The following is an 18409-nucleotide window of genomic DNA, read 5'->3' on the forward strand; positions in this document are numbered from 1 at the left end:
AACGTCAACTAGCCCTGAAAATGTGAAAGACTTTGAATTTGTACGAAACTAGCTTGTTTACAGGTAGCTGACATTTCCATTTTAGTATGATGCTCGAGAATGGCCGTAAGCGTGACGTCACTAGCCTCAGAATCGTCAAATTTCTCATTGAAACGGTTTTGGTTTGATGTTTATCCATTGTCTCTCCAAATTGGAGAAATATCGATCAGATTTCGTTTGAATTGTAACTCTTTCAAGCCGGTCGGTAACAAAAACTTCCTCAGAGTTGATCTATTTCACCGGAATATTTAAAATACGAAATTTTAACACATTAAGTTGGTCAAACTTCGAACTTTCATTTTCTAGATTTCGACATCCGACTTCCGGTCTTTCGAAAACGCGAAGTTCAAAATATGAACTATTGATTTCATTTTTGAGTGGCAGTTTTTAGTATTCCGACCATGATGCTCTTTAAATTTTAAATACAATTTGTTTCCATATGTTTTTCGCAACGGAACACCATACATGTCACTTGATACGCTTCGAATGGATTTTTCTTACCGTCTGCAAGAATAAATTGAACTACAGTCTACATACATAGATAGCACATCATTTTTCCGTCATGAAAGGATACAACTGATTGCCTGATAGACTAATCGATTGATTGACTGACTCACTGACTGACTGATTGATTGACTTCTTTTGATTGACTTCTTTTGAATGATTACATAAACAACACATCCAACACTGTGCGATGCAGTCAAAACATATTAAGATTAGAAAATCACAGTCCACATGTTTTGTTTCTCTTTCACCTCCAGAGTGATTTGTTAATGATGTGGATCCGGCGTTTTAATTCTTTCCTTGTTCACGTCAAGGGTGAAGTCTGTCACGTTAAAGGCTCTCAAACATTTCATGTTTCAATTTCAAGCATTAGACAATTTATATTTGGTTTGCCTTTCTGGGTAAAATTTGTTTCGTGCTCTTCCTGTATCATGGCTGAACGAACCGCAGTGTGTTTCAGCAAAAAAACTTTTTAAAATTGGTGGTTGTGAACATTTCTATAAGCTAATATAAATTGCAAAATCCAATCAGTAAAATCTGAGTTTCTTCATATAAAACGTTTTTTCGTTTTCTTTGTTAGAATTCCTTTTCGGTCAAGTGCTGTTTAGAACGTCGTCGGAATTGTCGACATTGAGTTTTTTCATTTCGGTTTCCTCCAGCCACCTGTGATTTCCACTTTCACCGATCTGTTGTGATAGCGCTTTATTCAACTTCCTTTGGTGATCGAAACTATTTCAGAAAGCTATTATTTAAGGTTATTCCCCAGTATTGCATTGCGCATCCCTACTGCGCATAATTTCACGCGTGATTAGCGCGCGCGCATTAAAAAATGGCGGCTATTTCTTTACAGCTGGACTTCGCCATAGAGGTAAATCGTCATTTTCTCGCAAACGAGTATGGTGACCTATCATTTTTTCTGTTGTTTTGAATTGAGTAATAAATTTCTCTGTGTAAAATAAATATGGACCAATTCTCAGTGTAGAACAAAAAGGAATCGTCGGAAACGTGAATTTAGCAAGCAATCTTGACTACAATCATGGTGCTATTATAAGGATTTATATGGGTATAAACAAGGTGCTTTCGCTTCTAAACGAACATGAGGACCCCTCATTTTTATTTCATAATTTAAGTTCCTATAATATAAACAATTAATAGGCAAAGTTTCACAAAAATCTCAGTGCAGGTTCTATTTCAGTGGAATGACCTTAACATGTTTTTGTAAAAAGCAAGCGTACAACCTTCATTTTCTCGATATCGGAGTATCCGGTCGGCACTGTTTGAAAACTTAAAGTTTGAAATGACGTAACTCACTCACGTTCGGTCGTTGGTTTTGGTATTCCAGCCATAATGTTTTTACAGTTTAACTCCAATTTGTTTCCATATTTGTGGACAGAACGCCATAGATATGTCACTAACTAGTTTAGGCTTTTTTAATGGATTTCTCTTGAAGTCTGTTACCCATTCTTTATACGTCAGTATATAGCACATCACTCTCTCACCAGGACTAATAAAGAGATACAATCAAATGGTTGATGTTTAATTTAGCCTTGAAATCAGTTATTCATAACATTTTCTTTCGCGCGCGGTTGGTTTGATTCAGAATCGAATCGTGTGGCGAAAGTCGTCAAACCGATAGTCCTATTATTTTGTTTACTGTATTGCTCCAAAAATCTGTTTTCGCTTGAATAACAAGGTCGAAATAATGTCCCTTAATATACAAAAAGTCTTTGGAAATCTACGAAATGCTATGAATTTAGTGTAAGTCATATCATGTCAAGACTTAGTAAGTTTTGATGCTATACAGGCGTCTTAAAAGAGTTACAACTCAACGGAAATTTAATTGAATTTTTTGTCAAACTTGAGGCGCGGTAAATTGGAACATGACAACAGGAATTACCCCTTGTATAGCACCATGGAAGAAAGGAGTTCATGTCACGAACCGTGACGCCAGATAGGGAAAGAAGCCAACATCAACGGAAACCTAGCAGACCTATTCTTCTTTCGTCCAGACAGCACACAATAACTTTTGGACGAAGGAAGAACAACAGACCACATCCATGGTCGCCGTGGAGATGAAAAGGTACAACATTAGCCTTCTCGGGATTGCAGAGACAAGATGGATTCAATCAGTTACATTCCGCCTCGCCACAGGAGACGATACTTTACTCTGGACATACACACGATAGGGCGCTGCATACGACAGGCGGAACGCTCTCATAGGTTGAGAGCCAGTTAGCTTTAGGTCAAGAGCAGCCACATTCAGAATCAAAACAAGCAAGGATACTCACAAGATTTACCGTGTATGATACACCAACTAATGATGATTGTGAGGCGGTAAAAGACCAGTTTTATGAAAGACTCAAAAAAGTGCTTGGCAAGAACCGACCGCAAAGAGAATTGACCATCCCTGAATGGGGCACGTTATGAATACCAAGATTGGCAGCTGGAACAGCGGTTGTGAAGAGGTGAAGGGCACACATGGTTTAGGTGATCTGAGCAATAATGGAGAGGGATTTGCAGACATACGTGCAGAGCACGAGCTCGTAACTGGAATTTCCGTTTTTCCAAACAAAAGAGTGGATAAGGGCACAATGGGTTTCGACTAACCACACAATTGAAAACCAGATGCACCACCTGTACATATCAAGAAAAATTAGAAAGAATCTACTAATTGTTTGAGTCATGAGGGGAACAGATGTTACCAGATGACTGCAGTACATGGCAAGTCCTCTGGTGGAACCCGCAGGGTAACAGAAGGAGAGGCAGACCGTTCAGCAGCTGGAGGAGAAATACAGAACGCATTGTCGCGTCTAAACATTTTTGAAATGAAACAAGATAATGATCTGTTTCTAATTGTGACAAGAGAGTTGATGACCTGAGAAATCGCAAATCTCAAAATATACTAATTCTGAAACGCCAAGTTGAATTGATATTACAATCAGCATAGAGACAAATGTTTGCCTGTCTAGGATATATCAAAAGAACAACTTTCCATGACAAACAATTTAGAATGCAGAATTTAGAATTTTAATGATGTCGCTGTTGAAAATTTCCAATTATCTTAACTCCTCAGTTTTCAGTATATACGTACTTTGAGCTTCGACAGTTCGACATCCTCAGAATTGATCTATTTCACCGGAGAATTTAAAATACGAAATTTTAACACGATACTTTAAAAACTTTCATTTTCTAGATTTTGACTTCCGATTTCCGCTCTATCGAAAACGCGAAGTTTAAAATATGAACTATTACATTCTACTTTTGAGTGGCAGTTTTCGGTATTCCCACCATGATGCTCTTTAAATTTTAAACACAATTTGTTTCCATAATTTTTCGCAACGGAACACCATACATATCACTCGGTACACCTCGAATGGATTTCATTTACCGTCTGCAAACATAAATTGAACCACGCTTTTTGTATAAATGGATAGCACATCAGTTTTTCATCTTGAAAACATACAATTGATTTATTGATTGATTGATTGACAGATTGATGGATGTCTAATTTAGAAATCGGCTATTCATAAAGTTTTCTTTTGGGTTCGGTTGGTTTGATAACAAAATTAAATCGTGTTTAACCGTATTTTTAGATTCAATTGCTGAGTTAATAACATCGGATAGACTTCACACTAGTGTGGCCATATTACACACTCATACCACAGAGCGTAGCAAAACGCATTCAGATCTGAACTTGCAAATTTATCGTTATTGGTTTCTTTTGAATGATTAAATAAACAAACACATTCAAGACTGTACGCTGCAGTCAAAACATATTAAGTTTGAGAAAATCACAATCCAAATGTTTTTCTTTTCTCTTTCCTTGTTCACGTCAAACGGTTAAGTCCATCACGTTAAAGGCTAGTAACTTTCCAGATCTCAAACCGGTTCCAAATTGCCATGTGCCATGTTTCAATTTCAAGAAAGAGATAAACAAATTATATGTGATCTGCCTTTCTTGGTAAATTTTCTTTGCGCTCTTACCGTGTCATCGCTGAACGAACAGCAAAGTGTTCAGCAAAAAAAAAAAAAGAATCTTTAACACAGAATGAGAGTTTCTTCATATAAAGCTTTTTCGTTCACTTTGTTAGTATTCCTTTTCGGTCAAGTGCTATTTAGAAAGAACTTCCTCGGCATTGTCCACATTACGTTTTCTCATTTCGGTTTCCTCCAGCTGTCTCCACTGTTTCAACTTTCACCGATCTGTTGTGATAGCGCTTTAGTTAACTTCTTTTGATGAATCTATTTCAGAGAACTTTCAAAAATACCACATATAACATGCTCTTGTGACAAGCAAGCGTTGAACTTTCATTTTCTAGATATCGATATCCGGTCGGGACTGTACTTCACTCATGTTCGGTCGTTGTATTTGGTATTCCGGCCATGATGATGTTTTTACATTTTTAAATCCAGTTTGTTCTCATATTTGTGGATTTCTATTAAAGTCTGTAAGCCATTCTTTACACACATCTTCAGCATAGATAACACATCGATCATTTTTTCATCAGTGCAAATCAAAAGATACAGTCAATTGGTTGATGTTTAGTTTAGCCTTGAAATCGGCTATACATAAAATTTTCTTTTGCGCGCGGTAATTTTGATTCAGAATCGAATCGCGGGGCGAAAATCGTCCAGCCGATAGTCGTGTTATTTTGTTTACTGTATTGCTCCAAAAATCTGTTTTCGCTTGAATAACGAGGTCGAAATAGTGCCGTTTAATATACAAAAACTCAATGGAAAACAACGAAATGCTATGAATTTAGTATAAATCATATCATGTGAAGACTTCATAAGTTTTGATGCTGTACAGGCAAATAGCCGTGTGTTGTTCTTTGTTTGCGAGGTGTTAGAAAAAGTGCCCTGGGGTATTTTAATTTTGTCCTCCGGTCTACAAAGTTAAATGATGTGACGTCACCTCTGAAATGAGTAAGTCTTGCATTGGAACCTAATAACTCATAAAGCTGACAACTGACTCCAGTTTCAGTAGTGTGCTCGGAGTATTTCCACCCCCCCCCCCCCCACCCCGTCCTGGATGGAATGTTGGCTTATTACAGGATCACCCTCGGTATATTTTTCCTGCTACTCAATTATACACCTGGGTGGAGAGAGGCACTGTGAGAGTAACACAATGACCCCGCTCGACAATGTAACATCTTCAAGTGTTGGTGTTGAAGAAAAAAAAAAAATGAAAAAACGGTTTCAATCGCAACAAAGCAAAATAAATAACTGATAAGTTTCTTGATCCAGCTTAAAAAAAAAAAAAGAATACAATGGATTTACAGAAGAGAGAGAAGAATGTGCTAGGACAAATGGTATATAAAGATTTTACCAAAGGAAAACAGATGCATTGGAGCTCGGCACTAAGACCCGTCCCTCGGGACCTGTACGATTGAACGGGATTACTACAAATACTGTCTTTTTGTGCAAACACAAAGCAGGTTAGAAATATCACCGTACCGCAAAAGAAATTTCACGGACTCCTCGCTTAGTTCGCGAGGAAGCGCTCTTTAACGTCACTCGCTGTCTTTTTAGACGAAAGCATTAAAAGAAAAAAATGAAAACACGACTACACTCTGTCTATGCCAATTTTATGGGATTATTCAACAATTCATGGCATCCAAAAAAACCCTTGTCACTTGTAAAATCATTCACTATGTTATACATCAGTCCGCGAATATACCAGATTAAATCAGTTATCTTATCTTATTTTGTAGCCAGAGAATCTAATCATATTCTCTTGCTTGTAGTCTTTGTGATAAGTATGAGGAAATTATATTTCGAATGTGGCGCCAAGAAGTTGAGAAGTTCTTATTTCCCGCAGTGTCTTTTATTTAACACTTCAAAAGTCACATGTGTCGCCCTCAGGTTTGGAGTGCTTCTCAAAAAATTATTTTCGGTCCGGGTTCGAGTACTGGCTGGGGACATTGCAAAGCTGAGATTCCAACTTGAGGTGTTCTATAACAGACAGATAAAAGGACAGTAAGCAGTCAGTCTGACATACTGGAAGCAAACAGATATTTCGCCTCGCGTGTTATTATTCTTTGTGCACTTAATAAAAAAGCCGAGATCAACCTAAAGGCTAAATGATTCGATTGAGGACCCTACCGTATTTTAACCCAGCCCAGACTTGAGGAAACACTCGTTTAATTTTTTTGTAATAGCAGTGCCTCTTCTCTAAATAATACTTGCTAGGATACGTTCCTTTCCTCCAATTGTAGTACCTGACGTAGTTAGTTAAGTGTAGTTCAGAGTTGTAATATTTTTTTGTCGGTTTGCAGTCAATTTTAGTGAATCTAGTTCACTGTTTGCTATTTACGCACTTTCAGACATGGCAAGTTAGAAAGAAGAAGTGGCCAGTCTCCAATAATCGACCTCCCTAGATTAAAAAAAGAATTAAGGCGGGAGTAAACAAGAATTTAAGTGAAATTTTAGGAAGTTTAAAGAGGGATTAAAAGGGGCAAAAAGGTTATGGAACACCACCAGACAGTTGAACGCCCCCGAAAGGGCACCCCAGGTTGGTGGACAACTGTTTGGTGTACGTCTACCAATTTTTAACTTCAAATTCTAATTTTAAAGCAACACCAAATCTTCAAAATTTCCTATTTCCATAAATTTTACTAAACCTTTGAGAAAAACTATTTATCTCCAAATATACCTAAAAATCATCAAAAAACTTACAAAACAGCCCAAAACATAGATATGTAGGATGAGCAGAGAGATTCTTGACTGCTTGAAAGGTGAACGAGATATTTGCATTAAAATCACAATACCCAACAAAAATACGGCCTTCATGCAGACCCCCGCCTTAACCAATGCAAATTTTACGGTACATCTGCAATGGGAATATTAATTTGACATTAGATCACAGCGTACAACATACTGCTCGAGTTCTTCCTTTCCCAAATCTGGATGGAGCCGGGTTATTCGAATCTCGAAGTTTTATCGACTGGATATGTGTTTTAAAGGGGCTTTATTACGATTATGTCATCGAAAAGTTCTAGAAAAAGTTTGGTGGGCAGACGTTTTCAAATTCTGTCATCGAGCCTTCGAAAAAAAAACCGCTTAAGGCGGGGGGTACACAGGAAAATTCTGTTAAAGATCAAATTTTTGTTTTTGCCGGAATTTGAATCTTAAGGTATTAAAGTTGTATTTTGGGAAAAATCTCTGTGACTGTAAGTTCAAAGCTCGTTTTCTCAAAACGAGTTCTTTTTGCCTTTGAGAAAAGATATTTTGACAAGGATTTGTCCAATTGAGCTGAAATTTTTTCAGAATTTGTTGTTCTAAGTAGGTTTTGTGTTTTAAGCTAAAAACCTTTCCATCCAGTGCATTTTGTCGAAGTTATGCATTGAAATGTATGCTGGTCTATGCCGGATTTTCTGTATTAGATTTGACTGGTCGCCATTTTATGTGCTGTTAACTATTCAAACATTTTCTATGCTTAAAACAGTAAACTGTTTGTCTTCTTCTAAAAAATGTAAAAATTATTCATTTTGATCAATTTTTCTGGGAGTTATCTTTTCTCAAGTAAGCCCTAACATTCTTCAGCAGTTGGCAGGTTTAATCAGCCGGTGTCAGGTTACAATACAGTTCTAGGGTACAAAATATATATATTTTAATAATCTTTGGTCTTTAAGCTTTCTAGAAAAGTATACCTTGTCATGGTTTGGAATTAAATCTTAGCCATGAAAAAAGTTTGAAAAAATAGTGTCTTTTCCTGTGTACCCCCGCCTTAATTTGCTACTTAACTCAAATTCAAAATTTAGTTGTTACTTGTATTCTCAGTGGTCACTTCTGAAGATGTATGTCGAAACATACGAAACGTCAAGTTAAACGAATTTTGTTTTCCAACATGCGCTTTATTGTCATGTTTGTCGCTGCAGTTTGTGTGTTATTTCTTATTAAGCTACGATCGTCAAAGAAAAAGAGTATTTATAAGACGTTATCCCCTGTCATATTTTTTCTGCTCAATCCCATATACGGTACCGCAAATTGTTAAAGCCCCCGCTGTGGACCTTTTGAGGCTGAACACGTGAGAAGTACAAAAAGCGCTTTTTAACCCACTAAGGGTACAACGAGCACCCCCCGTCCATTTTATATAGGAGTCCCCCCCTGGTGTAACAGCGCAAGCTTTGTTCACACCCTGACTGTTGCAATGTACTTAAATTTAGCCAGTAGAAAAACCTTAATAATAACTACAATTGCAGAGTATTTGTATTATTTGCACTTTTTTTATTCATCACACGCAAACTTCAGAGAAGAAGACAAAATGTTAAAATCAGAGAACAGCTTGATTGAATTAATTTAAAGTCGTCGTAGTTCACTGATCATTACGTATTTGCTTGATCCACGTTCAGTCATGTGCTGCAATTAAAAAAGCAAAAAAAGATCATCAAGTTCAAAAAGCGATATTGTAGATATAACAGAGACTGCATGACGATAAACGTGTCAGTAGTAAACTTAATTGAACTTGTACCCAAGCGCGAGTGAAAACCGGTCTTCAAGCTATAAACGAGGAAACAAGTTAGGTTATGACGGACAGATATCAAAAGTTCACGTGAAACATTACCTGACGATGTGCCCAGTGCCATGACGTCAAACTCAGTTTTCAAAAGATGCGAGGCACCCAGGCTCCTGACAGGTTCCAAACTGACAAACGTCTTTCAGGTCGCCTTGAGTGCAGTCCAAGGCGATATCGTCTGCCGTTTTCGGATCCATGCAGCCTCGCATGAAGTAGTCGGTCGGACCGTACTTCTGTTTCCTGACAAAGCACCTGGTCTCCCACTGTTGACATTCTTGGGTCTCAAGGTTCTTGTCACACTCTTCCAGTGACTCGTCACTTGCACAATAGGGACACACTGAATAAAAATAGTGCGAAAGGGATAAATAGATACACTTGTAGCTTTTGAGTAATAGTAGCAGTAATAGTAAAAGAAACAGTATCAGTAACAGTAGCAGGCTGCAGTAACAGTAACAGTAGCAGGCTGCAGTAACAGTAACAGTAACAGCAACAACAGCAGCAACAGCAACAGCAACAGCAACAGCAACAGCAACAGCAACAGCAACAGCAACAGCAACAGCAACAGCAACAGCAACAGCAACAGTAATAGTAATGGTAATAGTAAATGGTAATAGAGCAGTTTTCAATTTAGTGTCGTAATTATATGTAGCCGACGCAAAGCGCGGGAAAACGAGTGCGAGTGTTTACAATGTAAACCGGGAATGGGCTTTCAGAATGCTGGCAAGCACTGCCATGCATGCCATCCATGCATGCTTTATTCTAAACCAAATAAAAGGTGATGTATCTAAAAAGTATGTTCTTTAAGAATAACTGCTGAAAGCACTCGCTTTGCGCTCGTGCGGTCACAAGCAGTTTTTCTACACCTCAAACATGCATTGTATTTCATTTTCTTACGGAACATGGCACACCGTCTTCTATTTAATTTGATGAATATATAAAAACTGAAAACAACAATTCTTCCAAGCTTTATATGTAAGCAACATCATGCAATTCTTATAGTCACGGTATTTTGGTCGTGTACAAAGTAATGAATAAATTGAAAGAAACCTGAAAATAGTAGTTTACTAAGATAAAAAAACACCAAAGAAATGATAATAAACCATAAAGGAACAAGAATGGTTAAGGATGCACAATTCTTCTAACTCTTTCCTTTAGTAGTCCTTCCTTCTACTCCCCTGTTTTTTTATGTTCACTTAAACGAGATGGAGGCTAACTCGATAACCTCGCGGTTCTATTAACCTCCATGCACAAACTATATACCATTGTCACCTTTAATTATTATATTTGTATCTTTTTTTCTTTTTTTATGCTAAAATTTTAATTTCAAAATGTAAGTGCAAAATAAAGTGAAGTTGAAGTTGAAGTTGATTGACACGGATTACAAACGACGAATTTGAAAAATTTAGGCTAAACGTTTCAAGATGCACAACCGTGACTGTCGGTCTTTAATATCCTCGGAGACCCAGGGGTAAACTTTCTAAAAGTCCTTTCCAATAATTCTTCCCTGGCCTGTTTATTTCGCCGTTGGAAAGGACTTTTCCCACTTGCAGCGCGCCAAATTTTACCGGTGGATTTTTCCACCTTTGACGTAAATACACATTAACCAATGAACAAACAAGTACTGACTATACGTCATGACGTCGCGCGCGTTCAACGACACAACTCTCAGAGCAAATGTCTGCTGAGTTCAAGTACTATAAAAATCTCTTCATTTAGCTTTACCTTTTGTTCTCGGATATACTTAAGGATATGAATTTTATGGATATGAATTTTATGGAGCTTTTACTTAATACGGGCGCGAACTGAGCTCCTGTGTGATCCGGATAGTTTGAGAGAATTAAGTTTGCATCTTTCGAAGAAGAACAGAGCCGTTCTTGCAGTTTGTGTAATTGTTACACTTTTAGTTGATTTAATGAATGACCAAGTTTTCTTCTCTACAAAGAAAGGGCATCGGAGCAAATTTGCATCGGCCGTTTCACCGTGCTGAAAGCAGTCATCGATCGATGAAGGTTTTTTGGGAACAGCGCTTTTATTCGCTGCCGTTCGTTGCGACTTCGATTCTCAACGTTATTTAATCAAGAGAGCTTCACAGAATTAAAGTTCTCCCCGACTAATTCCGTCATCTTTAGTTTATTCGGATTCTTGTCGATGCAAGCTAGATCTCATAAGTTTATAGCATTTGTCAGGCAGCTCTCTGGTCGATAGCTGGTTAATCTAGACTAAAAAAAAAAAATTCTCGATCGGTTTAAACACGGTTTTGTCTTTTCAGGAGGCGTTACTCAACGGAACAGCTTTCGCCGTTTGTCTGCTGGCTACATACTGCACTAGACATAAATAAATTCATTTGAGTTAGGGAACAGTACCCGTAAACGTTTTGATGGCAATCATTTTCTGCTTTCGCGACGATCGCGCGCGGAGCAGATGAGAAGTGCGATATGTCAATCATGTTTTTCGCGCCAAAAATTTACGCATTGATTCACACTCGCGCAAGTGAAAAAGGTCTGGCCAATCAGCGGGACGGAATTCGACCACTTCTGGAACTAGTTCGGTAAGAATATGAGCGCGCGCTAAGTAATAAAATGAACAATGATAGGGCACATGGCCAATGCTATAGCTTTGCCTGAATTTAACGATCTTGGACGTCCGGTGACCCCTATTTTTTGTTTTTTGATGGATCATTTTGTCTACCGATTTTCTACGTTTAGCGAAAAAATTGAAGAAAATCTATCGACTAGAAGTTTGAATTTTTGCAGAATGCACCATCGAATTCCGTTTTTTTTAGCTCTTCGTTTATCTGTGCGAGGGTTTCAAATGCCTCTTGAAGGGTTACGTTTTGTGAAAAGGCTGTTAAAATTTGGAATTATTTACGCAACAGACCCATTTCTACATAATACGACTAGGATCGTTTTCCTCCGTTGACTCACCTTCGATATTCTTAGCTACACTGAATCCCTGTAGACCATGCTGAATTACGTGCGCTAATTTTTCAAAATCAGGGTTGTTTTCCACGCGCTTTATCTCTGAAACGAAGTCGGTGACCCCCATGTTTTTTTTTCATTTCTGACACAAGTAACTCATTATCTGATTGCGGTAAAAATTTAAAAGAATCTATCGACTGGAAAATTTTCGCGCGAACGTCCTTAATATTGTTGTTAGTGCTTTTGCTTTTAACAGTAAAAGTACAACAAACATTTGGCAGTAATTACCAGCATAGAGTTTTGACGGCTTTTGGGTTCAAGACATTAGTTGTTGTAATAATTATTTGTGTAATTTTTCCAAACTGAAACTGAACGTTTCACAAGCATGCAGTATTGTCATGCAATCTCTCCTTTGACGAAAGCAGTTCGGTGACTTGTCAAGAAAACATCTGCGTAAGACCTAACAATAGTATTTATTTACCTAAAGGAAACTCAGCTTTGCACCTCGGCTCCCTGCACATCACTTTTTTGCAGTTGTTCATTTTTTCGCAGTATCCTAGCGACGTTTGGTAAGTGTAGGTATCAGAGCATTGACGAGTAAATGTTCCATAGGTATAGAGGGTGGACTCGCATATTGCATTCGCTCGGTTACAGCTTTCAAATTTGATGTTCTTGTCACAATCAGCTTTGGGGTCATCTCCTCGGCCCCGACAAACTGGGCACTGGAAATCGTCGCCTGTAAATGAAACAGGTAAGTTAAGGTTAAGGTAAGGGTAAGACAGGCGAGACGAGGCGAGGCGAGGCGAGGCAAGGCGAGGCGAGAGGCGGGCAAGGCGAAGGTAAGATAAGGTAAAAGTATGAGTTCAAAACGAGAGAAGAATTTTACTATGCATGCAGAAATAGTAAATTTTATTGGTGGTGATTGTAATTTTTGTTTTCTAAATTGGCAAGGACATTTCAGTATGTATTAATAGTCGATATTACTCCTGACTGTGTTTTCAATAATCTTAGCTTTTCTGTCAAACAGGACGACTTTTACTCACCGTAACTTTGTACAAGCCACGTACGATCTTTGACGTTCGGTAACCCCATGTTTTTTTTTTGATGGATCATTTTCTCTACCGATTTTCTACGTTTAGCGAAAAAATTGAAGAAAATCTATCGACTATAGAAGTTTGAACTTTTTGCAGAATGCACCATCGAATTCCGTTTGTTTTTAGCTTTTCGTTTATCTGTGCGAGGGTTTCAAATGCCTGTTGAAGGGTTAAGTTTTGTGAAAAGGCTGTTAAAATTTGGAATTATTTACGCAACAGACCCATTTCTACAAAATACGACTAACGTTGACTCACCTTTGATATTTCTAGCTATACTGAACCCCCGTAGACCATGCTGAACACATGATGTGCGCTAATTTTTCAAAATCAGGGTTGTTTTCCACGCGCTTTATCTCTGAAACGAAGTCGGTGACCCCCATGTTCTTTTTTGCATTTCTGACACAAGTAACTCATTATCTGATTGCGGTAAAAATTTAAAAGAATCTATCGACTGGAAAATTTCGCGCGAACGTCCTTAATATTGTTGTTAGTGGTTTTGCTTTTAACAGTCAAAGTAAAACAAACATTTGGCAGTAATTACCAGCATAGAGTTTTGACGGCTTTTGGGTGCAAGACATTAGTTGTTGTAATAATTATTTGTGTAATTTTTCCAAACTGAAACTGAACGTTTCACAAGCATGCAGTATTGTCATGCAATCTCTCCTTTGACGAAAGCAGTTCGGTGACTTGTCAAGAAAACATCTGCGTAAGACCTAACAATAGTATTTATTTACCTAAAGGAAACTCAGCTTTGCACCTCGGCTCCCTGCACATCACTTTTTTGCAGTTGTTCATTTTTTCGCAGTATCCTAGCGACGTTTGGTAAGTGTAGGTATCAGAGCATTGACGAGTAAATGTTCCATAGGTATAGAGGGTGGACTCGCATATTGCATTCGCTCGGTTACAGCTTTCAAATTTGATGTTCTTGTCACAATCAGCTTTGGGGTCATCTCCTCGGCCCCGACAAACTGGGCACTGGAAATCGTCGCCTGTAAATGAAACAGGTAAGTTAAGGTTAAGGTAAGGGTAAGACAGGCAACGCGAGGCGAGACGAGGCGAGGCAAGGCGAGACGAGGCGAGGCAAGGCGAGACGAGGCGAAGCAAGGCGAGGCGAGGCGAAGGTAAGATAAGGTAAAGTATGAGTTCAAAACGAGAGAAGAATTTTACTATGCAGGCAGAAATAGTAAATTTTATTAGTGGTGATTGTAATTTTTTTTCCAAATTGGCAAGGACATTTAAAAAAAAAATTCAGGGGGTGCAGTATGTATTAATAGTCGATATTACTCCTGACTTTGTTTTCAATAATTTTAGCTTTGCTTTCAAACACGACGACTTTTACTCACCGTAACTTTGCCCAAACCTGGAAGCTGTAAGAACAGCGAACATAAAAATCCCCCAATACATCATCGTCTTGGTGAAATAAGAAACATGTTGCATGCAAGGTCATGTAAGGCTATTTTCAGCTTGGACACTAGAGGCGTGAAAAATTTTATTGAAATGCGGCATGACAACAGCTCGTTGAACATGTTAAACATTATTTAAAGTGTCTGCCACTACAATTAACATGCTTCGAGCAAAATTCTGAACTAGTAAGGCGTCTATTGCTTCTTTTTGAAAACCGCAGGGGTAACGACAGGGCAATGACTCGACCGCTGGCTTTGTTGCGAAAACAAAGACCACAGTTTAGAGGTAGAAAAGACTCGTTCTGTTCACGGTTGGAGGGATGTCGGCGCTACAAAACACTTGGCAACAAATCAAACCAGGGGCCCGTTTCTCCCGAAGAGTTTTCGCACCCGGAAAACCGTAGCAAAATGTCAAATCTCATGACTTCAGAGCGCTTTTATGCACATATTGTTAATATGCACTGAGGTTCCCTTCATACCTATTACACGGTGGCGAGAAGAAATGAATTTTATGTTCGAGTGGCAAGAACAACATTGTTCTTGCTTCGAGGACATAAAATTCATTTCTCCGAGCTAACGTGTAACGAAATGTAGTGTTCTTTTTATTATGCAGACGTTCTTTTTATTATATAGACATTTTTGACGATTTTCCGAAGATTTCCAACCGCTTTCCGAAGATTTCCAAAAAATTCGCCAAAACTTGTTGGAAGGTCACACGAACGTTGCCGAACTTTTTTCGAGAATTTCCAAAGGTTACTGAAGAATTCCGAAGTTCGCCGAAGACTTTTGACGAAGACCCGATGGTGTTTCGATCATACACCAACGAATTCAAGCCCAATTTAAGAGACAAACTTGATATCAGTGAAATCATCCATATATTCACTAGTAAGGGTATGAAAAATACGCCACCCGAGTCCCGGATGAGGCTTCGTACGAATTTTACGCGTGGTGTATTTTCCATTATAACATAGCTAGGACCCTACGCGCTCTCTGATTGGTCAAAAACCCATGTTGTATAAAACATAGAAAAAGCGTGTTTTATTGTTTTGCGCGTGTAAAATCTATATCCGGACATTGAGAACACCGTCGTGTTTTATCACAGTGTAATACACGGCTTTGTCTTCTTTATTTGTTAAATAAAGCATTCGTGTCTATATAATGAAAGAAGTTTCAGGCGTAGGGCGTATATACCTCCTTGTCTTTAAATACCAATTAACTAAAAATGGCTTTGCGGGCACGAAAGGTTTCCGGGTCTTTCGAGAAACGGGCCCTAAGTGTTATGTATCTGTCATGCATGTGTGTGTTCTGCCCTAAACAATATTCCAGCTAAAAATATGATCGTTTTTCTGCTTGAAACCGCCATCTTCGGATTTCAACACCGTAAATTAATAATTCATCGAGTTAAAACAAAGAAAATTACAACCATGAAAAAGTCTGGATAACCGGTTTTGATTAGCCTAGATCAGTTTTGACGATTTTACTTCTCCGTTTACTCCTTAGTTTTTGTTTCAACTGAAAAGATATATCAAACACGTGGCTGTCAAAACGCCTCTAATTTCGTCAAAAATACACCGCTGCGCGTCGTTTTTTTTCAACTCTCTTCTCGGTGCTTAGATATCCCGATGAAACATTGTCTCTCGTGTTTGAAATATTACTTGAAAAATGACACGAACATTGATGAGTAAAGACACAGCAGCAATATCTAAACGTTTATGCGCGATAATTAACAACCTCTGGAAATTTCAGCTTCTTAGAGTGAAATTCCCGTGGGATATCGAAAAAAAAAAAAAAAAAAAAAAAAAAAAAAAAAAACACGGAGAGAATTGGACTGATTTCCCCTGGGATACCTCCACCTTTGTCTCATTCGGCTACCAAACCAGAACCGCGTTTTGAATAAACAAAATAGGGAGCTTAAGGAATCCACGACGGGGTTGTGTCCTGGTGTACCGGTATACAGAGGGAATAACCATTGTACACCTTTCTTTACGAACCTTTGTTTAGCTGTTGAACATTGTTGGGTCTTTTGTATCGGTTCTTGTGAACCGGTACACGAGGACAGAACCCACGACGGCAACGGCAACGTCACTGAACATAAGATTATGCTTGTGCACTCGCGTTATGATTCTTGGCACGTTTCTTTTCCGTCCTCTGCAAAACAACAATATGAAGTGACCAAATTTTGCGTTGTCTGAGGAACGTGAACCAGGACGGCTAAATTTCAAATTTTTATTTCAGATTTATCGCTGTGTTCGAGATTTAGCTTTGTGATAGTTTTGCGATAGTTCTGCCTGAGTGATAAACAAACTGAATGACATTAGAGTATCTCGAGATTCGAAGGTAAAATATAAATTCATTTTTCAATCGACGTTGTCTTCGGCGTCGCCGTCGGGGTTTCTTAAACTCCCCATTATAAAGTGAGTTAGAACGCTTCTCCGGCATGAATAGTTTTGCAGATCTTTTGAAGTCTTGGCTTGGTGTCCTTAATTACACTTTATTGAGATTACATTTAGGACAAATTGCCAAGTAGTCCAGCCTCCCTTGTGGTTTCAACGAAAGAAACAAAGAAAAGTCTGAGAGTCAAAGTTCATCATTGCATTACAGTATAAGAGTATATGCATTTAAGGTTATTAAACTGCGGACTCATAAAAGCAAAGTGATCTACTCTAGATTTAAAAGACCCTTAATTTGACTTAAGCAAGATGTTTGAAGCAGGTTGAATTAAGTTTGTAACTGAAGTCATAATTTATGTTAATGTATTTTAAATTATTCGTGCTTGGTTTTGGCGTTTCGCGGGGACTGAATGAAATTCGACGTTCGAAAGCACAGCCACACCAAATCAATTTAGGTGCGGCACGGCGGAAGCATAACGTTTGGAATAAGAACAATAAAGAATCCTGTCATATAGATTTATGAGTTATCTCCACTGGTTTTACAGTTGCATGCATATTTTATTATATTTCAAAACTATCGGAGTCCTTAAGTATTTTGTATCAATGTTATTTCCCGCCCGTAAACGTAACTGCAGTCGAACCTACAGGTAGCGACCACCCCCGGCGACCACCTCTCGTAAGCGACCACCTCTCCTCAGCGACCAGTTTTCCAAAATACCAAAAGTTTTCTAATCAAATTACTATATTTGGAAGCTCTTGTAAGCGACCACATAGACTTGACATTTATGGTAGCTTACGTTCGACTGTTCGACTGTATATACTTTTGGTCCGCAAGAAAACTTTTAAATGGCCTTTTTAAAAGAAGTAGAAGCGTCGTTCTCTAGCTGAAAATAATAAAAAAATATAAACTTTCTTCTACCACTCTGTATAGCATTTAACGAGTTTGTAATTACAAATCAGTTTGTTCGTCCCCGCAACGGAATTTTTCACAAAAACAGGCGTGTCACACTGATAGAAACCTTTTACTGCAACATGCAGTGTGAGCCAACCTTATAAGTGTTACGGAAGCTACTTGTGAGGTCGAATCAAAAGACACTGGCCCTAAACAGCAGCCAGTTGACCAGACACAGATTTGAGTCTTTGTTGGAATTCTGCAAGATGGTGTGACCGACATGGTCTTTGCAAGTCAATTATGCACACTTTGATGAACTGACATGGTCTTTGGTAACTACAAGCAGAAAATACGTGTAACCTCAAGGCTTACCTTAGTTGTTGTCTTACAAGCTGTGATGCACTTAAAAGCCCGCTAAGATAAGCTTGGCGTTTATCAACTGTTTTCCTTGCTGGTTCAGAGCTGGCACTAAACTCACGCGTGTAAATTTTTACTTTTGTTCAAAGGCCTCTCGCCGAGATTGGCTAGTTTAATTAACCAATCAGCGAGCGGCTTTTTTACGGGAGAGAATGCATGCCAAACAAAGAAAAATGGTCAACAAAGGCATCAGGCGCTGATTTATCACGATTCCTTCCGCCATTAATATGAATG

The 18409-nt window shown here is 38.5% G+C and overlaps 1 protein-coding gene across 1 annotated transcript; it reads right to left on the reverse strand.

Moving 5' to 3' along the window:
* Nucleotides 1–8828: 8828 nt before the first annotated feature.
* LOC145496164 (uncharacterized) lies at nt 8829–13076 on the reverse strand. The gene is made up of 3 exons (XM_081475808.1): nt 12461–13076; nt 9110–9398; nt 8829–8904 (listed from the first exon to the last, which is right to left on the reverse strand). Exons 1-2 carry the CDS (start codon nt 12519–12521, stop codon nt 9142–9144), a joined length of 318 nt encoding a protein of 105 aa, XP_081331934.1. The 5' UTR covers nt 12522–13076; the 3' UTR covers nt 8829–8904; nt 9110–9141.
* Between the last annotated feature and the right edge of the window lie 5333 nt (nt 13077–18409).

Source organism: Orbicella franksi, chromosome 8 (genome assembly GCF_964199315.1).
Source record: "Orbicella franksi chromosome 8, jaOrbFran1.1, whole genome shotgun sequence".
Classification (NCBI taxonomy): domain Eukaryota; kingdom Metazoa; phylum Cnidaria; class Anthozoa; order Scleractinia; family Merulinidae; genus Orbicella; species Orbicella franksi.